Source organism: Tupaia chinensis, unplaced genomic scaffold (genome assembly GCF_000334495.1).
Source record: "Tupaia chinensis unplaced genomic scaffold, TupChi_1.0 Scaffold141530_1, whole genome shotgun sequence".
NCBI lineage: Eukaryota > Metazoa > Chordata > Mammalia > Scandentia > Tupaiidae > Tupaia > Tupaia belangeri.
In genome coordinates this window covers 2,082,168-2,104,749 of record NW_006201391.1, presented here as the reverse complement: position 1 = coordinate 2,104,749, position 22,582 = coordinate 2,082,168, and the positions used below count along the sequence as shown (strand labels likewise).

At 52.7% G+C, this 22,582-nt stretch overlaps 1 protein-coding gene across 1 annotated transcript in view; it reads left to right on the top strand.

Moving 5' to 3' along the window:
- CACNA2D4 (calcium voltage-gated channel auxiliary subunit alpha2delta 4) overlaps window positions 1-22,582 on the top strand; it is a 160,946-nt gene that overhangs the window by 68,829 nt on the left and 69,535 nt on the right. Inside the window, exons 14-19 of the mRNA XM_006163246.3 lie at window positions 3,014-3,091; window positions 3,998-4,078; window positions 4,587-4,661; window positions 9,231-9,317; window positions 9,837-9,908; window positions 21,533-21,594. Coding sequence (XP_006163308.1) covers window positions 3,014-3,091; window positions 3,998-4,078; window positions 4,587-4,661; window positions 9,231-9,317; window positions 9,837-9,908; window positions 21,533-21,594 — 455 coding nt within the window. The remainder of the gene's footprint in view (window positions 1-3,013; window positions 3,092-3,997; window positions 4,079-4,586; window positions 4,662-9,230; window positions 9,318-9,836; window positions 9,909-21,532; window positions 21,595-22,582) is intronic.

Below are 22,582 nucleotides of genomic sequence, written 5' to 3'. Positions count from 1 at the left end.
GAGGGGACCACCACGGCTGGGTCTGGGTCGGGGGGCACCTCCACGGCCAGGAGCCCTGGGTCGGGGGGCACCTCCATGGCCGGGCTTGGGTCAGGGGGCACCTCCACAGCCAGGGGCTCTGGGGAGGCACAGGACGTCCTCGGCAAGGTTACGAAGGGGTGACTGAAGCCAGTCCAGCCACATCCCGCGTGCAGCACCTGCCTCGGGACGCTCTGTCAGACTGAGGTGGCAGACTTGGAAGCAGTGGCCTAACCCCGAGGGCAGTGCTCTCCCCACTACAGTTTAGGGTGGGCGGCCCAGGGCGGGGGAGGAGCTCTCTGGTTGCCAGGGCCCGGCTCCTCCCACGAGTTCCCTCCACGAGTTCCCTCCACGAGTTCCCTCCACCGCCCCAGGGTGTGACTCCCGTCCTCCTGGTCCAGGCGGCTGGTGGGATGCTCACCGGCTGAAGGCCACTCCGAGCATCAGGAGGGTGGAAGGGAGAGGAGACCCGGGAGTCTCTGTGACACTTGAGCTGCCAGCCCTCTGATGACGTGGTCTGTGACGGCCCAGCGGTGAAGGAGGTGGGGAATGTGCACTCCCAGCTGCTCCGACCTGCTGTGGGGGCCGTGGCACATTCGCCACTACCTGCTGGGGCAGGATGGACCGCCTCGTAGGCTCAGGACAAAAAGCACATTCATCTACGTTTTTAAAGAGAGATTTCTGCTATGGGGCGTAGTGCTCATTGGAGAGACAGAGGCAGACAGTGAGAGATCACCCCCGAGGGGGGATGGCCACACCACAATCCCTTCTCCTCCTTTCTCCTCTCGGGATTTTGGGCACACACGCACACGCTCCCACCTTTAAGTTTTAAGCCTCCAGGTCAGGGACTGAGCCCACAGTCGACTCCGAGAATCCCGCGATGTAACCGTTACACCATTTGCTGGTCCCTCATTACTCTACTTTAACGGGGCTCTTCCAGTGAGGCCATCCTGGCCGCTGCCCGAGAGCCTGTGCGGGAGGGAAGGGCTTACCTCCTCAGGCAGGCCGTGTGCTCACAGGGCCTGGGTGTCCAGGGTCCAGGGCAGTGAAGAGGGGGAGGAAGGGCTTACCTCCTCGGGGCAGGCTCTGCGCTCACAGGGCCTGGGTGTCCAGGGTCTAGGACAGTGAAGGCGGGGAGAGGGGAGGGAAGGGGAGCCCCTATGCCATACTCATGCCACACACCCGCCTAAGCCTCAAGGTGGCTTGCAGTCTGGGTGTGTTCCTCCCATGTGAGTGCAGCACCCCTGCCGGGAGCTGGCCACACGCAGGCTCCAGCAGAGGGCCGTGGGCCCAGCAGCGCAGCCTGGGTGTCAGCAGGGTGGGGTGAGGTGAGGCAGGCGGGATGTGCGAGGACGGAGGTGGACAGCGAGTCCTCGCTTCCCTATGACACTATAAACACGATTTCAGACAGGCCAGCCTCCTGGGGCCTCTGCTCCCCCAGGCCCACAGATGAGGCTGCATCTCTGCCTTCCCTTCTTGTTTCTTGTCTTTTTAAGAAATATTTTCATTTTATTTATCATTATTATTTTTCAATTTGCTGCAGAGCATGTGGGCTCACCAGAGACAAGACAGACAGAGAGGGAGGAAACAGGCTGATGGGTGCAGGACTTGAACCGCCGTCAGTCGTGAGGGAGTCCAGTGCCTCAACCACCACACCTCCTGCTGGCCCCTTACCTTCACCTCTGAAAACGACACCTGTCCCCTCAGTTCAAAACCCCTCAAGTCCCCACAACTCCTGTCCTCCCCCTTCTCCCCCCTTGTCCCTGATGGAGGAGTCCCTGGAGTCAAGGGTCCCCTGCCATTTCTAGAGCCTCTGAGTTGAGGGCCTTACTCCTTGAGCCCAGGGCCTGTGCCTCACCCTGCCCTGATGCCCAGAGAGGAGGGTACAGGGACAGCCATTAGCTGTAGAACGCCCAGAGCTGAGGCGGCTCCACAGGGCAGTGGAGATAGGGGCACCCACCCAGAGGCAGGTGCACCTGAGCCTCACAGGTTCTTAACCCAGGCGGGAGCCTTGACCGCCTTCCCCAAGCCAGGCATGTGTCAGAGCTCAGAGCACGGTGACACACAGCCCAAGCCAGACACCGTCGGGCTGGTCTGCAGAAAGCCCAGCTCCAGGCTCCAGGTGGGAGGAAGAGACATGGTGGGCAGAAAGCCCTCCCCCTCCCAGGGATGTCTCTGTGACCTCCACGATGAGGCCGCCTCCTTCACTGGCCTAACCGGAGGTCAAATGTGCACCCCCACAGGCCCTTCCGGAACCTGTCTCCCTTGCAGAGGGGCCGGGGTGGCGCTCCCTTCGGGGTGGCTGTACAGCACTGGGCAGCTGGGTTCTGAGTGGGGGAGGTGGGCCTGCCCATGGTCCTGGCCCCGCTGCGGGTGCCAGCCCCGAGGGCTGCCTGGCCTGCAACGACCCAGCTTCCCCACCACGTGCGGTGTTTGCAGCGCGTCCGGGAAGCGTCCCTTTCCCAGCCTGTCTAGGGCTATAGTGACCTCAGGCCCCGGGCAGCGGTCTCCACCAAGCTCTTGCTGGACTGAGCCTCCTGGTTCCTGGCCGGCATGCCGAGGGCTGCTCCTGGGCTCACACCCAGCCCTGGGCTGCATGCACTCTGGGGCCGGGCTGGGTGCCCGGGCTGGGTGCGCTCCGGGGCCGGGCTGGGTGCACTCCGGGGCCGGGCTGCGTGCACTCTGTAGCCGGGCTGGGTGCACTCCGGGGCCGGGCTGGGTGCACTCCGGGGCCGGGCTGCAGGTGCTCTGGGCCGGGCTGTGGGCACTCCAGGGCTGGGCTGCGGGCTCGGGGTGTGGACAGGCAGCGTGGTCCTCCCCAGCCCCCTCCTTCTCCCGGCACTCCTGCCTGCTCTCCTTTCGCCTTTCACCCCGAGTTTGGGGTTTCTCGCTTTCCTGGGAAGGTGGCGCTGAGTAACGGTCCAGGGACTGTGGGCTCTGGCACGGTGCCCTCTGAGCAGGGTAAGGTCCTGACCACTGTCTTCACTCCCGACAGCTCCTCACCTCGCAGACGCAGAGCCTGACGCTCCTCACAACCGTGGCCATGCCTGTCTTCAGCAAGAAGAATGAGACGGTGAGTGGCCCTCCTCGAGGGGTCAGGGCCCAGGGCCAGGGCTGGTCTGCCCGAGCCGTCCTGAGCTCGCTGAGCACCAGCCACCCTAGTGCGGCTCCTGGGCACCCCAGACCAGCTGTCTCGGGTTGTCCTCGCTGGGGAGGGGCTGGGCCTGTGCGTTTCCCAACCCCCTGGCGATTCTGCTTGGCCAGCTGGGGACTGTCTCCTGCTCAGTGCGTGGAACTCTGGGGGTCTGAGGCTACAGGGGCTGCCAAGCCACACGGATTGGGCAGACTCACTTTCTGAAGGCCTCTAGTGAGAGACTTCTAGAGCCTTCCAGCCTCCACCTGGTCAGGAGACATTTCCTCATACGTTACGGTCCCCACGTCCCCAGTACTTCAGCCTCTGCTGTAAAGATTAATATTTCATCCAACTTGTGTTTCATTTAAATATCACAGCTTAAATATTAATACTGGGCATTAATCTCCCCAGCAGCCGGGATTGCTCCTGGGGCCTCTTCTAATAGATCTTGGGATTTTTTTTAACCTGTAAGAGGGCAGAGGAAACCACCAGGTAGACAGACATCCTGACAGGATCTCCCGGGTCGTGACCCTCCTGCCCCAGCCTGCCAGCCGACAGGATGACAGGCACGTCCAGGCACACCCAGCATGTTCGGGTTGGCCCAGGAACCAGGCCTGGGCCTCCCGTGATGCTTCCAGCCTCCCCAGCAGGGGAGCTACTGTATGCCACCATGGCAGGACAGGTTCTAGATCTTTCCTGCAGTGAGCTCGGTCTGCAGTCTGACAGCAGAGGAAGGCCCACTGGAGCCTGAGTGGCTTCCTCTTTCAGGCTCGGGCAAGGCCTGGGGTCCGGTTTGGCCCAGCCCAGGCAGAGCGTCTTCCCCTGACCCTAGGCTTTTCCTTCCAGCGGTCCCATGGCATCCTCCTGGGCGTGGTGGGCTCAGACGTGGCCCTGAGGGAGCTGATGAAGCTGGCACCCCGGTACAAGGTGAGGCGGGGCCTGGTCCCTGTGCATGGGGGCGGGGTATGGGCTCCCAGCAGCTGCCCACCCAGGCCTCGGAGCCTCTCCAGGCAGCACGAGCCCAGTCCAGAGCTGGGATGGGGCCCCTCTACCTGGCCCACAGGGCAGTGTGAGTTTTGAGCAGGGCGTAGCCGCTGTCTCCCTGGGCCCTTTGCCACCAGCTATGACTTGCGTGTGGCCTTCAGCAGGTCTTTCCCTGCTATTGCCTCAGTTTCTCAATCTGCCGGCCCATTTTGGGAGTGAAGCGTGGGGAAAAGCAAGCAGGTGACGATTCACGTCATTGCGGTTGCTGCGAACTAAAGGGACAAAGGCCCCAGACCTGGTGGATGGGCGGGGCCCTGGCTCAGCTCTGCTCCTGGGAGAGAGGAGTCCGCTCACCACTGGGGCTGCCGAGGGTGACCGGCCGTGGCATGAGCCCCTTCCCCGGGAGCCATCCGGGGAAACGGCTGGTCTAACGCCCTTTCCTGGCTTGCAGCTCGGCGTGCACGGGTACGCGTTCCTGAACACCAACAACGGCTACATCCTCTCGCACCCCGACCTCCGGCCCCTGGTAGGTACCACTCGTGTTCGCCCTGGCCTTGGGGTGGCTCGCAGAAGCAGCCAGGACAGTGAGCACACCTGGGCTGCTCGGGGACCCAGGGGACGGCACGAGGGCAAGTCTGTGCAAGTCGTGGCCCGTGTCCTGTCACCTCCCCACCCACGGAGGCACTGTGAACGGCTGGCCCACAGGCCAGGCGCTCGAGACGGAGTGCGCGGTTTTGAGGCCAAAGGCCCTGCAGGACAGTGTCCGTGTCCCCTCAGTCTTCACCCCTGTGGGTGTCTGACGACGGTCTCAGCAGAGCTCCAGGGGCCCGCGCAGGGTGAGCCACGCGCTACGGGTAAACCCGGTGGGGGAGCCCTGTCGCCCGGCGGTGCCACGTCCCCTGAGTTTGTCTGAGTGTGTGTACCTCAGGCCTCCTCCCTCCCCTCCCTCCACCCTGTGACAGGGGCTAAGGGTGAGAACGAATGATGAGGGACCAGCAGATGGCGTAATGGCTATGTCACTGGACTCCCACATGGCCAACCATGATTCGAGTCCCAGACCCGGCAGCTTAAAACTCACGCCAGGCATGTGTACATGCGTGCCCAAAATCCCGAGAGGAGACTGGAGAACAAGGGTTGCAGCGTGGCCATCCCCCCTAGGGGTGATTTCTCGCTTTCTGTCTCTGTCTCTCCAGCGAGTACATGCCCTATAGCAAAAATCTCTCTCAAAAAAAGAACGTTGCCCCCTCTGTCCACCTCTGGGCTGAGGGCTCCCTGCCGCCTCTGCTCGCAGCACTCGGCACTGCCCCTGCAGCCATGGCCACGCCTCTTGGTGCAGTTGTGGTGAGGGAGTTCAGATCCGAGAGGAACCTCGGCCTTTCTCCTCCCCAAGTCTACACGATCAGGACAATGGGTAGCAGAGCGCCTCCCAGCCCCAGCGCGGAGGGGCTCGCCTGGCCCAGGTGCCGGGTTGGGAGACCAGGCTTTGCCACATTCTGCTCCCCGGCTCGCACTGTCACCTCAGCACTGCACTACGTGGGCAGACCAGAGGGGCCCAGGGAGGGGGAGACCCGGGCACCCTGGAAACCACGTCTTCCCAGTTAGGACTGTGCCGGGCGGAGTCTGACCCACCGTGTCGCTGTCTCGCACCAGTGGGCTCCCCACGGCCAGCAAAGCAACCAGTAGGGAAACAAAGACGCCGATGCTGGAGCTGGCCTGCACCATCCAGGGAACCTGGACGAGTATACGCTCTGACCAGCCGGTTCTCGCTGTGGACCCGCTGGCCGGCTGACCCGCAGAGCTCTGTAAACTGTCGTTCACAGCGTGCTTAAGGAAACGAAGGGGCCCGGGTGGTCCTGAAGCGCAATGCTCTGTGAGGCCACATGTGGAAGGCTCTGAGATCACATCCAGAGACGTCCCTGAGGGTGTCGGGCACGTGTGTGCCCATGACCTGGGGCTGGCTGAGGGTGTCGGGCACGTGTGTGCCCATGACCTGGGGCTGGCTGAGGGTGTCGGGCACGTGTGTGCCCATGACCTGGGGCTGGCTGAGGGTGTCGGGCACGTGTGTGCCCATGACCTGGGGCTGGCTGAGGGTGTCGGGCACGTGTGTGCCCATGACCTGGGGCTGGCTGAGGGTGTCGGCGTGTGTGTGCCCAGGACCTGGGGTGGGCTGAGGGTGTCGGGCACGTGTGTGCCCATGACCTGGGGCTGGCTGAGGCTGGGGTGGCCAAGACCCTGCTGCGGTCTTCCCTTCTCTCTGTCTTTTTCACTAATATAAATAAATAAATAAATAAATAAAATAACTTTTAAAAAAAAGAAAGGAAAAGGGAAAGAAGGAAGAGAAGACTTACAGGGCCAGCCAGGTGGCAAGGTAGTTAAGGCACTGGATTCCCACATGGCCGGTCATAGTTTGAGCCCAGGACCCAGAGGCTTGAAAACCATGCTGGGCGTGTGTGCATGCATACCCAAAATCCCAGGAGGAAAAGGAACTATAGCATGGCCACCCTCCGGGGGTAATTCCTCACTTTCCCTCTCTCTATCTTTCTCTGTCTCTCTCCCTCTCTCTCTATCTCTCACACTGCCTCTCTCCAGCAAGTACACATGCCTGATGGCAAAAAATCTATGAAAAAAAAGAAGAAAGACTTACGCAAATGGAACAATGAGAGAATAATACCGCCTAGCACACCGTTAGGGAACGAGAGGCACAGAAAAGCCAATGTAATGAGCTTCCTAAGGAACACATAAAGGCAAAATTAGTAAAAATAATAGAGGACATGCCTGGTAAGAAGCTAAATGAAGGCCCAACGCCATTCTTGTGGTCTGAAATCTTCCTGTGTCCGCGCTCAAGCGGGAGTAATGGGCAAAGTACAGCCGTGTGTTTATCGCCAGAGGGCGCATGCGTTCACGGGAGAGGCAGGGCGAGACAGCACCCCGATGGGGCATGGTCGTGCCGCGATCGTCTTTCCTCCCCTTCTCTATCCTGTCAGGATCCTGGCACACACACACACACATACACTGACTCAGCATGGTTTTTTTTTCCTTAGAGATTTTTGCTCTAGAGCACATGCATTCACTGAAAAGACAGAGACAGAAAGCGACAAAGCACCCCCCGGGGGGATGGCCACACCACAACCCCTTCTCCTCCATTCTCCTCGGACCTTGGGCATGCATGGATACACGCCCAGTGTGAGTTCCAGGCCTCTGGGTCTGGGATTTGAACTGCTGTCGACTATGTGGAAGTCCAGCACTTTAACCACTACACCTACTAGCCCCCTCAGCATGTTTTTTAAGCCTCCAGAGCTAGGACTCAAACCGTGGTGGGTCGGGCGGGAGCCAGCTCCCAGTGCATAGGGCTTACCTGCTGCAGTACAGGGCTGGCCCAAACTGCACTTCTAATATGAGGGACAGGTGAGGGTCCAGGTGTCATCGGGACCTGGGGAATGGCATAGGATGATGCACCACACCCAGAAGAAGCAGGCTGTGCCAAGAAGGCAGGACAGGGCGTACTGATGAGTGTGGACATCAACAAGGTCCAGAGCGGGAGCACCATCCAGGCAGGGGTGAGGGGTGAGGGGAAGGCCGAAGAGGACACTGCTGGCAGGTGACTACAGACGTCCTGGGCACGTAAGAACCAGGATGTCGCTTTCTGCAACGCTCCCAAACTGATAGGAGCGAGATACATAGTCACAGGGCCTTCAACCACACACACAGCTGCTAGGACTTCATTCTGCCCCAAGTACACACTCTGAGTAATTCATTCTGCTTTGACTGACTGATTTGCCATAGAGCACACGCACTTGCCAGAGAGAGAGGGAAAGCAAGAAATCACCCCGCTTCCCCCCCCACCCCGGGGAGGACAGCCATGCCGCAATCCTTTCCCCACCCTTCTCCTCTCGGGATTTTGGGCATGCACACACACACACACACACACACACACGCACACACGGCGTGATTTTTCAGTCTTCCAGGTCTAGGACTAGAACTGCAGAGTCGGTCTAATGGGATCCAGTGCCTTAACCACCAGTCACCTGCTGGCTTTTTTCCTATTTTATGGGATTACTAAACTAAACCTAGGACGTGCTGCAGACCTAATAGCAGATCATTTGATGATGAACACTCGGGGTGTTGATTCACGGTTCTGTCGCATTGGAGGGTCTTTATTAAGCTCTGCAGACCTGTCCTTGGCTCTGCCCCATTCAGAAATGCAGTCAGCAAGATGAGAGTACAGAAGGCAGACGCCTTAGCTTCTAGAAGATATGGCCAATACAGTAAGCAAGAAAATTAGTACTCAGAAAGAGTTCTTCTAAAACAGTGGGCTGAAACTAACAAGATGAAATACATTGGAGGTATATGAAGAGCTTTGCAAAATTCCCTATGCCAAGCACAACATTGCAAAGATGTGGTTTAATAGCGTACCACCCCGAGAAGGCCAAGCCCCGTCAACTGACTGGTCTGAGTGCCAGAGTGGTGTGTCTGTCCAGGCGTCCAGCCCAGCCCAAGGCAGCAGTCAGGCCAGGTGAGACTTAGTCACCAGCTCACACCCCACACCACACTGGTCAGACCACAGACAGAATATTGATTTCTGTCTTGGGAGCTCCAGTTTTGAAATGACCTTGACCAAGTTGACCATATGCAGAGGGAGTGGAGGCAGCTGCAAGCTTGGAAATGTTTGGCCTGAGAGGTGAGGTCTTAGGAGTGACAAGTAATTTTGAAAATCTCAAGGGTTGTCAGGTGGAACACATTCTGTGTAGCTCCAGGGGAAAAAACTACAATCAATGGGGAAAAGTTACAGAAAAGCAGATTTCAGCTCTGTATGTAGAAAAATCTGCTAACAATTAGAGCTGTCTAAAACTACGACAAGCTGACTCATAAAATAGGGAGCTCCTTGCCATGGGAAATGTTCACTCAGAGGCCGGGAGACCATCTGTCACCAATGCTGGCCGGGGGCGCTCTGCACCGGGTGGAAAGTGGCCCAGATAACCTCAAGGAGCCACCAAGTTCTTGAGTTTATCAATATGCTGAAAGGCTTTACGAGGGGAGACGCCCAGGGAGAGCCCCATGCTAACTGGTGCCCTCCTTCCTGACCTGCTCACTCCAGTACAAAGAGGGGAAGAAACTGAAGCCCAAGCCCAACTACAACAGTGTGGACCTCTCCGAAGTGGAGTGGGAAGACCAAGCGGAAGCCGTGAGTGGGGAAGGAGGGGGAAGAGAAGCTAGCTTAGCTCGACACCCAGCAAAGGGGGCGGGCTGTGTGCTGTTAAGTTTTGGGGCCACTCCACTCTCCTCAGACTAAACAGTTCAATCCCAGAGCCTTTCTAAGCCCACCTCAGAGCAATGCCTGTAACGGTCAGTTCTAGCATCTACAGAAATGTGACCGTCTCCTCCTGAGTCCGGGGGTTACTGAGACTGAATGGGGTTGTGTCTGTAAGTTAGAGTGTTAGTGCCCTTTGACCTCAGTGTCTCATCCCGGGGCCATGCCTCAGCAATAGGCCCCAGTGTGTCCATCTGCTTAGGAGCATTGTCCTGGCAGATGCTGAGCCTCAGTGTAAACGGAACCTAGAATCAGGCTCGTCCTCCCTCCCGGTATTCTGCTCAGTTGGAACTTCAGGGGTTCCCAGGGCTCACTCTACTCTCATCAGTAAAGCTCAATACCTCCCACTCTATCTTAAGCCAAGGAACTAATGCCGTTATCTTCCTCTTGAAGCTGAGAACGGCCATGATCAATAGGGACACGGGCTCTCTCTCCATGGACGTGAAGGTCCCGCTGGACAGAGGGGTAAGGACCCAGAGGTCAAGAGCCAGGGCGTGATTGGGGGAAGGCGGCCTCTTGGTTGATTGGTTTTGAGTGGTGTCGAGAGACTTGGGCAGGGCGAGCTGGAGCTTTGACTGGAGAGCTTGCTGTGTCCCGGAGGGCATGGTCCGAGGTCGTACCCGGGGGCGCCAGCACAGAGAAACCACTGCCCGCATCACAGCCTGGCTCTCTGGGGGCTCCTGAGTCAGGCAGCAGGTCAGCCTGAGCCGTTCACAACTTCTCTCTCCCTCCCGCTGCCTGCTATTTGGCCCTCTCTCTGTTTATGATGGAAAGGGGGAAAGTGACAGTTAATTTTGCAAATTGCCAGCAGCTCTTACAAAACAGGGTGATGGGAAGAGGCTGGAAATACTCCCTCGCGCTGACTTTCGTCTGCCGGAACCACGGATCGTGGAGAATCGACACCCTCGCTGACACCATTACTGCTTTCACAGACCCGCTCATCGTCTATGAAAGATCACTCCATCCTCTCACTTAAAAGGTTGCAGTGCACTACTAAATTTGCACTGTCCCTTGACATACTTACAAATGTCACCTCCTCCCTCGCAGCCACCCCCTCCTCCTCCAGTTGCCCATCTGCCTCAGCCAAGAGAACACGCATGTGTCTGCAGTGATTAGACCGGGTTCTCCACAGACACAGACCTCCGTGGGCGCCAGACGAGCGAGCTCCGAGAAGGGCAACGTGATCCCTTCAGACCACAGCTGGGTTTCTCTGGGACCCGTGTCTGTTTCTGTGGCATCGGGGCCGAGAAGGGCCTTCTGTAGGCACGGGGAGGTGGTGATGCCAGGTCCCCAGGAGCAACTGCTCCTCCTGATCTCCAAACTAGAGGTCCCTCCATGCACCGCGGCCTTCTCCCCCAGACTCCCGCTCACACGCACAACGCTCACCTGGGCCTGCCTGCCCGCGCTTTAACCTCGAGGGCAAACCTGGACACGCGCACGGCACCCGGCAACTGCAAGCCACAGAGCACGCTGTGCTACCTGACACAGGCCACGGACGCGGGGCGTGCGGTTCGTCTCCCAGCCCCTCTCCCAGCGCCCAGGTGCTCAGCTGCCTTCACTGCCTGAAGCCGTGTCGGAGGGTCCCGACCAAACTGGCCGTGCGAAGGGCTCCCAGAGCCTCCGGCCGGTTTCTAAACTCCGTTCATTGCTGCCAGTAGACCGCCTGCGTACACGTCTGCAGTGTAACGTGGGCCTCTCGTGTCCACACGGAACACGGATGTGGGCTTTAGTATGAGGAAGCGGGGCGACAGTGGTCACGGGTTACCCCCACGGCTGTCCGGGGCACGTGTCCGCTCACGTTGTACCCCCACTGCTGATAGCGCGGTGACGGCAGCGGGAGCGGGTGTGGCGCCGTCACTAACACGCTCTGCCAGGCTGCACGTGGGGGTTCTGGGTCTGCATCTGGAGACTTCCTTGAGAGAGTGGGCCACGTGTGTGCCCGTGACCTGGGGCCGGCTGGGGCTGGGGTGGCTCATTGTGTCAAGGCCCACAGGGGTTCTCTCGATCTCTGTCTGTCTCTTGCTCATGGAAGTAAACGTTAAAGATCGTGGCGGCTAATAGCTATGCACCACCGCGGTCTAAGGCTTTTCTGGGGACTGGCCCGGGACTCCCCACTCCCCAGTCTTCTCTAGAACAGCATTTCTCTTTTCTCTTGAAAATGGTCTTCTCTCCTTCCACTCCCGTGTCTCAACTCAGCCGTCTAATCAGCTCTCTCTTTACTCTCGGCCCAGAGGTGCCCAGGCCCACGCTGTGTGCAGGACACTGCTGGACAGGGCCAGGACGGTGGCATTATGATGCCACCCTCCCCCCTTCACTGCCAGCTGCTCTGCCGCCCCCAGATGGCCCTGCAACAATCAGCAGGCCGTCCCGCTGTCCCCTTGCCTGCCAGTCCAGCCCAGCCCTCTGTCAGCTCAGGCGTGACCTCCACTTGCGAGCTCTTCCCTGGGCAGGAGCGATCTTCAGGCTGGGTCCAGGCCCGGGAAGGCGTTCGTGACGCGCTGTGGGCACAGCTGTTCTTCAAGCCATCCTCCCGGCATGCCGTTAGCCGCACCACTGTTTCTCCATGGAATTTCACAGGTGTCCTGTTACTCACGGCTGAATTCAGACTTTTCTCACCCTCCTGAGTGGTGGTGTTACCAAGGACAGCAGTAACAACCCCACCGTGACCCACGGCCAAAGAATTGGCTACGAGAAGAAATACGAGTGAGGGGTGCAGACAGACCTCCGTGCTGGGGGCCTGGGGAGCTACCACAGCCTGGGGGCACGCGTCACCTCCACGAGGCAGCTGAACAAGAACACCCGAAACGTGGGCGCGGCATTCCACGGAGGGTAACGGTGCAGCCGGGCCAGTACCGAGGACATCGACCTGGGATGGGCGCAGCTCCTGCAGGCCTCCTGTTTGTCACCTGAATGGCAGACTTTTTGTCCCAAATGCCGCCCTACCCACACATCCTGGTCAGGTGTCCCCGGACACGTCTGAGAGAATAGGCTGGGAGAGCAAAGCATCCGAGGGTCTAGCCTAGGACCTTTACGTCTCGTGCTGTCTGAGTGTGTAGAACAGATAACTCACAATGAGGGCGGGGGGACGTAGTGTTCTGTTTTGTTTTCCAAAAATCTTTGTATTTCTCACAATAGAAATCACAGGTCCACATGTGAGAAGCGAGGGAAACACCCCTTTCCCCAGCCCTCCAGCTTCTCAAGATCCTGAGCACATGTGTACACAGCTAGAGTGGTTTCAGGTCAGTCCAGGGATTGAACCCGTGGTCGGCCATGTGGCTTCCAATACTGCAGTTCGGTGTGCTACCAATCACACCACGGGCTTGGGCCTGCCATGGTGCTCTTTACTAAACGTCGGGTTCTCCTCCACTAACCCCGCTCCCTGGGCACATGCCTGTGTGCACACACAAACACGCCGGCAGCACACAGAGGCCAGCTCTGCTCCTCCAGTGCCACTGAGCCCTGTGCCCGAGACTTCAGGACCGAGTGCTCCGTGGCACCCGCGCTCTCGCTCGCTCTCTCGCACTCTCTCTCTCTCACACACGCCTTGTTGTCCAGTCTATTAGTCAGTCAGAGCAGATGTTCTGGTAACTCTTCACTCCCCACCTCTTCCTCCAAAGCCCTCCCGCGCTCGTGTTCTGGCAGCGTGATTCAGAAACACCCCACCTCCCACCACACCCCACTGCTCTCTGTTGCTTCAGCCATGACAGATGATCTCAAGTTCCCGATTCCAGCCACGGCAGAGTAGCACGCGTTAGACTGGCCCTCCAGCAGACGACACGTATAGACTCCAGACAGCACGTAAGAAACACCAATTCAGAAGGGATGAACAACCCTTAAACTGAAAGAACCGCACTGGTTCAAATACACATTCCATGATTTTTGCCTCAAAGAGCACTTTCTAACCTGGCTGAGATGGGGCAGCTAGAATTCCATTCATGCAGGAAGCTGCCATTGTTCTCTTCAGGTGTCAAAGAGCAGAATTTGGGCTTCTCGAGCAGGGCCACCTCAGGGCCACAGTCCTTATCATTACAATGCAGTAATAACAACCAGCCCCATCCCAGCCATGAGAAATTGCCTTCCACGAACTGTCCCTGGTGCTGGAAATGAGGGGGCTATCCCAGACATGGGGAGCCACAGGTGGGCTAACTCCAAAATCTATATACAGACTTCCTTCAGATTCTTGGCTGGCCCCGAACTACACACGTGCAAGGGAGACTCTGAGCTCCCCAGTGGAATGCAGCAACGGGCCAGCTGAAACCCAGAACAGGGAGAGCCGCTCTTACACGGGGAATGGAGACCACCTGCAGTCCGAACCGCACTGAGGTGAAGAAGCTTCTGAACACCTGGGGAATTTCTTCAAAAGGACAGAAGAACTAGAAGTTAGGAGTAAAGACCAAGAGGTTCACCTTAAATCTAAAGACAAAACCGAAGCAGACACGACCCCAACGAAGTGCAAACCCGAGCATCCACAAGCTCAAGGCGGTTAGTCAATAATTGAACTGATGACTGAAATGAAAATCCTCACTTTCAGAGGAAGGCAGAGTATCTGCAACCTAGTCTCCCCACACCCGGTATTCAGTAAACACTGTCAGACGTGCAGGTACAGGGAGAACTTGTCACGGTATTCAGAGAAAAGGCAGTCCTGGAACCTGACACAAGAGATGGGCCAGCTGCGGGGATTAAAAGAAGGATTTAATGCAAAATTATAAATACGCACAAAGAATTCAAGAAAAAGCTGGTCATAATGAACGGCTAGATGGAGAACCTCGGTAGAGAAATGGGGCGAGTTTGTCTGAGGAACAGAACCTCTACAAATGAATTTTTTAAAGTATTTATTTAATTTTATTTATTTATTTTTTAATTTGTCACAGGGCATGTGCTCCCATGAGAGAGAGAGAGAGAGCAAGCCACCAGGTCTGGGACTTGAACCACAGTCGGCCATGTGGGAGTTCAGTACCTCGACCACTGCACCGCCTGCTGGCCCCAAGAATATAGAATTTTATTCTAGGGACTATGAAATTGTGGTTGCTGGTGAAGAAATCTATGCAAGTCTGAAGTCTCTACCTCTACTGATAAGCTTGAATCATTGTAGTCAACGGGACCAGAAGTTAGGAAGAAAAGCTGAGTGGCATGTGGGAGAAAACAAGAGCAAGCTGAACCCCGCGAGGAAAAATAGGAATACGCACGAGCTAATGGCCCTCATGACTTCGGCCACAATAATGTGAGTGACTGCGAAACAAGCTAGTGCCCTGCATAGCCACCAGGCCCAGGTCTCAGAGGAACTGAAGGAGGAGGTCAGCAGTAGATGGAGAAGCTTTGCATCTGGCTGCAGCCTCAGCCGAAAAGGCAAGTCAGGAAGTCAGAGAAAACTGCGGTCATGGCTGGCACGCCACACTGACCTTCAGATCCAAAATGGCGGCCACCTCAGTTCTGTCTTGAAAATCTTCAAGCAAACTTTTCGCTTTTGGCCAACACTAACTAACTAGAAACCATACAGGGAACTGAGTCTGGAAAAAGTAGTTACGGCTTAGCTATTTGACACAGTTCTAAATTATACCAGAACCAAATGAAAAAAAAAAAAACAATTATTATAAACTTTTTTTTTTTTTTCGTTTTTTTGCCATGGGGTATGTACACCCATAGAGAGAGAGCCGGAAAGTGAAAATCACTCCCCACACCACTATCCCTTCTCCTTTGTTCTCCTCTCAGGATTTTGGGCATGCACACACATATGCCTAGCATAATTTTCAAGCCACTGAGTCCAGGACTTGAACCACAGTTGGCCATGTGGGAGTCCAGCACCTTAGGCACCATGCTACCTGCAGGTCCCCACTAGACCTATTTTTATTGTGTATTTTATGTGCATAATGTAACATTTCGATGCCTCGATACACACACATAGGGAAGAGATTAGTCAAGCAGATTAACATACCCGTGATCTCTTATAGTTGTCTTTCCTATTTTATTTATTTATTTTTGTTGTTGTAAGGGTGCCTAAAATCGACTCTCTTGGCCAGTTACCAGCACACAACACAATTTTGCTGATCCTAGTCCTCATGTTGTACATGAACTCTCTAGCGGTGTTTATGAATCCTATATAACTGTAACTTTGTAGCATTTGGCCTATGCTTTCTCATCTCCACCCCTTTTCATCCTGTCCCCAGTAACTACCATTTTACTCTCCATTTCTATGCATTATTTTCCTTTGTTTTAGATTTCACATGTAAGTAAGATCATGCAGTATTTTTCCCTTCTGTATCTGCCTCATTTCACTTAGCAAATGGCAGGATCTCCCCTTTTAGGGCTGAATAATATTCCATTGTACGTATAAATGCCACAATGTCTTTACCCATTCATCTGTTGATGGACACTTCAGTTATCCCATACCTTGATTGCTATGAGTAACAGCGCACTGAACGTGGGCATGCAGATAACTTTGTGAGGTGGTGATTTCACTTCCTCTGGGTATATACTAAGGATTGCTAAGTCATGTGGTTACATTTTGAATTTTAATAAAAAATGTTATTTTAATTAAAATTATTTTTTCTATTAAAACATTTGTGTTTTCCTTTTTATTTTTTTACATTTTACCCCAAACATTTACTTTAAATATCAAAGTTTTTTTGCTCGTTTACTATCATTCTTGACAGTTAATAAATAATTTTCAAAATTTCCAAAAAACTGAATTTTAAAGATAACTTTCAAAATAGTTGTTACAATTTTGTTTGTGATTCTATAACAACAGAGACAGTATGGTTTTAAGTATTTTTGAAAAAATATTTACGTGTTAACTACTCAGACTGTTGAGAAGCAAACACCCAGCACACAGTTCACACATGAACCCTCCCAGCTCGGTTCTGCCTACCAAGTACTCTGTGATACCCCATCTGCTAGTAAAGATCAGTCTCTTTTTCTTCCTTCAAAGTCTTCCTCAAGGTAATCCTCTGGTTGTGGCTGCTCTTTTGCAACCCCTACTGATTACACGGCTGGGCTGGAAAAGTCCAGGTCATTTTATGCTACGAATTCTTTCCTATGGCTTCTCTAATCCTCTCTGCCAGGCAGAACTGTTTATGGTGCCAATCTTTCCAAGAGCTTCTGTTGACTTTCTTGAGACCTACCTCAGTTCCATAGTTTTCTGGTCATATCTTCAGATGTGACATCCAGTCAAAGACCTGGCAATAAGGGACCAGCAGTTAGCGTAGTGGCTATGTTGCTGGACTCCCACGTAGTCGACTGTGTTTCAAGTCCCGGACCCGGCGGCTTAAACTCACGCTGGGTGTATGTGCATGCGTGCCCAAGATTCCGGGAGGAGAATGGAGGAGAAGGGATTATGGCGTGGCCATCCCCCCTGGGGGGTGACTTCTCACTTTCTGTCTCTCTGTCTCTCTCTACCTGGCGAGCACACATTCCCTATAGCAAAAACCTCCCCTCCCCCCCAATAAAGACCTGGCAATAACATGTATTTCCAATTTCTGATGCAAGGCAACAATATTATTGAACTTATGCAAATAACCCTTCTGCCACAAATTAAGAATAATAACAAATATTTTCCAATTCCCGAGGGGTCAAGAAGGGAGTAAAGTTTATGTTTCAATTTTAAAAAAAAACAAGCAAAAAATATTTTTACAAATTGCTGAACTATCAACAACCCAAAAGAAAGCAAAATCCTTAAATATGGAAAATAAAACATAGTTTAAAAAAATCAGTAATGTTTTAATCAAAAGTCATAAAATTCTATTTCACCAGTTCGGTCTCATGTAAATTAATCTCTCTTCTATTGAATTTGCAGTGTTACTGTGATCCAGTCTTTCCATTTAAATCCTGGAAGTTAACATTCAACAGTATTATTGATATTTCTGAACTTGTTCCTACCATTAAGTTGGTCATTTTCTTGGTTGCTCTTTGCTCTTTTTTTTCTGTCTATTTTTAGTTTTCCTGGTAAAACATTCCCTTCAGAACTTCTTGAAGAGATGGTTTGGTGTTGGTAAATTCTTTCAGGTTTTGTGTACCTAAGAATGCTTTTATATTTTCTTCCCATATAAAGGATAATTTTGCCAGGTGTAGTATTCTTGGTTGAAATTGTTTTTCATTTGACACTTTGAATATATTTTTCCATTCTTTTCTTTCTCACATTGTTTTCCATGAGAGGTCTGATGTTAGCCTGATGGGATAACCTTTGTAAGTAACCTGATATTTCTCCCTTGCCAATGTTAGTATCTTTGCCTGTGGATTTGGCCAATCTGGCTATGGCGTGCCTTGGAGAAGGTCTTCTTGGGTTGATTCTATGTGGGGTCCTTTGTATTTCTTGACTCTGGATATTTGAATGCCTCTCTAGGTTTGGGAAGTTTTCTTCCAGGATTTCATGGGATAGATTATCAATGCCCTTATTCGTTTCTTCACCCTCTGGGATACCTATTATCTGCATGTTAGGGCGCTTAATAGTATCTAGTATTTCTGATATACTATGCTCATTTTGGGGGGTTATTTTCTCAGTCTCTGGTGATTTTTAATTTTTTTATTTTAAATAAGTTCTATTTTTAATTTCTTTTTCTCTTTGTGTTAGAGAGGTTTTTGCTATAGGGCATGTGCTGTTGCCAGAAATACAGAGAGAGAGAGACAGAGAGACAGAAAGCGAGAAATCACCCCCATGGGAGACGACCACACTGCAATCCCTTCTTCCTCTGTTTTCTTGGGATTTTGGGCACGCGCACACACATGCCCAGTGTGAGTTTCAAGCTACCAGATCCAGGACTTGAACCCTGGTTGACTATGTGGGAGTCCAGCAATATAACCATTACGCCATTTGCTCGTCCCTATTTTTCATTTCTTTAGGGGTCTTCCTACTGTTTTCCACAGTGGTCCTACCAATCTGTATTCCCACAAACAGTGTATAAGCGTTCCCTTTTCTCACCCTCATCAGCATTTGTTATTTCACATCTTTCTGTATAAGCCATCTTGACAGGCATGAAACAGTATCACATTGAGGTCTGATCTGTAATAATAATTAGTAATGTCGAGCACTTTTTTATATATATTTAAGTCATGTTATGTCTTCTTTCAAGAAATATCTATTCAGGTCCTTTGCTCATCTTTAAATTAGATTATTTGGCATTTTGCTTGTGAGTTACGTGAGTTCGTGATGCATTTTGACGTTAACTCTTTATCAATATATAGTTCACATATATTTTCTCCCTATTAGTAAGTTGTCTTTTCTTTTTTGATTGTTTCTTTTGCTGTGCAGATGCTTTTAGTTAACTGAAGTCTTACCTACTTATTTTTCCTTTTGTAGCATGTGCTTCCAAATGAATTTTTTTTTAAAAGAGAGATTTTTGCTATAGGGCACATATGCTCGCCAGAGAGAGAGACAGAGACGGAAAGTGAGAAATCACCTCCCCGGGGGGGATAGCCATGCCACAATTCCTTCTCCTTCATTCTCCTCTCAAGATTTTGAGCACACATACACATGTGCCTGGAGTGAGTTTGAAGCCTCCAGGTCTGGGACCCGGACCATGAGAGTCCATCAATGTAACCATTGGTCCCCTTCCAAATGAATTTAAACACAAAAACATATATAATATCTGAAATGAAAGTGCCAGGGGCCAGCCAGGCAGTGTGGTGGTTCAGGCACTGGATCCCACATGACTGACTGCAGTTTGAGTCTGGAACCAGCAACTTGAAAAACACTCTGGAGGCATGTGTGTGCATGCCCGGAGTCCTAAGAGGAGAAGGGAGAAGGGACTGAGGTGTGGTCATCCCTGCTGCAAGGCCTTTTCTCACTTTTCCTTTCTCCCCCCCTCCATCCCGCCTTCTCCAGAGAGCGCACAAATGCTATAGCAAATTTACATTTTTATTTATTTCTTTTTACTGGGTGGGCTTTACCAGCATGGATTATCCATTTGAAGAGCAAGGGAAAATGGGAAAAGGACAAAGAGGAAAGAAACCGAACTTCAATGAGATGATGTCAAGCGTCTAAAATAGATGTTCTTGGAGTTCCAGAAGGAAAAAGAAAGAATGGAGTGGGGGGAAACGTATTTGAAAAACTATTGACCAAAGATGTCCTGAGTCTGTTGAAAAACATCAATCTACAGATTCAAGAATGTCAGCAAACCTCCAGCGGGATAAAAAGAAAAAGAAACTATACCTAAGCACTTCATAGTTCAGCCTGAACATCTGAAATAAGAGGTGATCTTCAAAGAGACCGGACAGGGAAAGACGTTTTACAGAGCTAAACAGTAAGAACGATGCCCGACTTCTCATCCAAAAGAATAAAATGACAGCTTTAAAGTGCTGAAAGGAAAAAGAAAAAAAAAAAAAAAAAACCTGTCAACCCAAATTTCTAACATAGAGAAAAGATCCTTCAAAAATATGATGAAATAAGGACGTTTTTCAGATCAAAGAGAACAGAGATTTCACCACTGTCAGGGCCCTGTGCTACAAGAAATGCTTAAGGAAATTCTTCAGGCCGACGGAGAATGATGCGAGGTGGAGACCGAGCTCGGTAGCAGAGGAAGAAGGTACCGGAAGTGGCAGGCCTGTGGGCTAATATAAGACCATCTTTCGTTTATTCTCGTCATTTGTCAAACAGACAGCTGACTAGTTAAAGCAGAAGGTTTGACATCGTATTGTTTATGATGCGTGTGAATGTAAAATATACGGTCACAGTAGCACAGAGGAGGGTTTTCCAAGAATGTAAGGTTAACTTGACATGCAAAGAAAGCAGTCAGTGAAATAATTTACTACATTAGCAGAATAAAGGATAAAGCCCATTTGGTTACCTCAACAAATGCTAAAAGAGCATCTCACAAAATTTAACAGAAGGAAACCTTTTTAATCTGATTTTAAAAAAAAAAACTATAAAAAGCCTACGAACAGCATGGTGATGCTTGGCGTGTGTAGGTGCCCATTGTGATCCACTTGGGAGGCTGAGGCAGGAGGGACACAAGTTCAAGGCAAGACTGGGCAGCATCGTGAGACCCTGTCTCCGAAGAAAGAAAGAAAGTAGGGAGGGAGGGAGGGAGGGAGGAAAGAGGGAAGAAAGGGAGAAGCCTTCAGCTAACTTTTAATGGTGGAGTATCAAACACTTTCTCCCCAGAATTAAGAACGTAACAAGGATATCTGCTCACCATTTTATTCAACATGGCTCCATAGATCTTAGCCAGTGAAATAAGGCAAGAAAACAAAATAAAAGACACAGCTCTTAGGAAAGAAGAAGTAATATTATCTTCATTTCCAAAGAGGATTATTGTTTACTTAGAAATCCTAAGAATGGATAAAACAAGTACTAGAACTAATATGTAAATTTAGCAATTCATGGAACACAAGGTCTGTATTATAACAAATCAATTTTATTTTTATGCACAGCAGCAAGCAATCAAAAAGTGAAATTATTTTGAGGTTACAATTACGGGAGCATCAAATCACATCCGCATTTCTCTGAGCCCACCCCAGGCCCTGAGCCACCAGCAGCCTGCATTACCTGGTGCCCTGATTTCTACAGATTGGACTGAAAGCAAAAACGGCAGCTCTGAGCGGAAAAAGGAGTTGTAGCCGGGTGACAAGCTGGGGAGGGCGCAGTGGAGGGGCCGTGTGAGGGCGGGAGGTCGAGGTGGGTGTAACACGCAGGCTCCAGAAGTCCCTAGCACCAACTGGCAGCCTCCTGTCTGACCCTGTGGGACCAAGGCACTGTCTACACCTGCAGTGCCGGAACAGTAGCCACTCGTGACACTGGCTGCCTAGACTTGAATGTGTGTCATTTTAAATGAACTAGAAGTTGAAAGTTTGGTTCCTCGCACATGCCAAGTGCCCAGTAGCCACACGTGGCCAGGGGACACGGCTGGACAGCCAGCTCCAGACCTCAGGCCTTAAACCCAGACCCCCGTGTCTCCCCTGCCCCAGGCTGCAGCTAGGGATCTGAGACAACTGTGCTGATGGCTGTCAGTAAGATGAGGTGTGTGGGGTGGGCAGGGAGCCTGTGGGATGTCGGGGAGGGGTGTGCAGAAATGACGAAGACCCCCCCAGGGCATCAGGCGAGGGGCCAGGCAGCATAGGCAGGTCTGCTCTGGAACACGCCCTTCCTTGTCTGTTTTCAGAAGCGAGTTCTTTTCCTGACCAATGACTACTTCTTCACGGACATCAGCGACACACCATTCAGGTGGGGTCCTGTTTTCTCTGCAGCAGGCGGGAGGGTGGGACGTGAAGACCAGCCCCTCGGGGTGGAACGCCCAGCTTTGGGGGTGGATCTGCTCACATTTAGGTGGCAATTTTGTGGTGTAGACCCGGTTTGGCATCCAAGAACCTGGAGGTCTAAGCTTTGCCATGTAGCCTGTCATGTGGGGTCTAGAGCCAAACTGCCCAGGTTTGAATCCCAACTCCACCTCGTAAAGCTGTGCTCCCCGAGGTGAGCTGCTCAGCCTCTCTGAGGAATGGAAAGGAATATAGCTGCTTCCCGGCCATGCTGGGAGGATTACATGACAGCATGCACTGAAAGATCTCAGGCAGTGCCTCCCTGTGAGCTGAAGTTCTCTCAGGCTCCCTCCACCTGTTGAACGCTCGACTGCAGGTACCACACGTACCCCTCCGTAATGGCCTCGCTCTCAGCCCTGCATGCTCACCCGGGTGGTGGGGAGTTGTGGGGAACTGCCAGTGCCCAGGCCCCATCCAAAGCCCAGGCTAGGGCTTCCAACGCAGCCTGGGTGGTTCGTGTATTCAGCGGAGGTTCCGACGGGGGTGCCCCCGGGAGGAAGGCCTGAGGTCTCTCCAGGTGAGAAAGGCCTCCCCTTCTGTGGGACACCCTGCGAGGCCTGAAGATCTTTCTGCCTTCCCAGGGATCCCTGTGAGGGTCAAGCTGTCCCTTGATTAAAATGGGAGCTGGGGTGGCGCCAGCAGGTGGCATGGTGGTTAAGGTGCTGGACTGCCACACGGCCAACCACAGTTTGAATCCTGGGCCCAGAGGCTTGAAATCACTCCAGGCATGGCTCCGCCGAGGGGTGATTTCTCACTTTCCCTCTCTCTGTCTCTGTTCACCTCTCTCTGGCAAGCGCACTCGTCCTATGATAAAAACCTTAAACAAGCCAAAACAAAAGGGATCTGGGAGGACTCTGGGTCTCCGGAGCTCCCAGGTCCTCGGGAAGGAAGGCTGT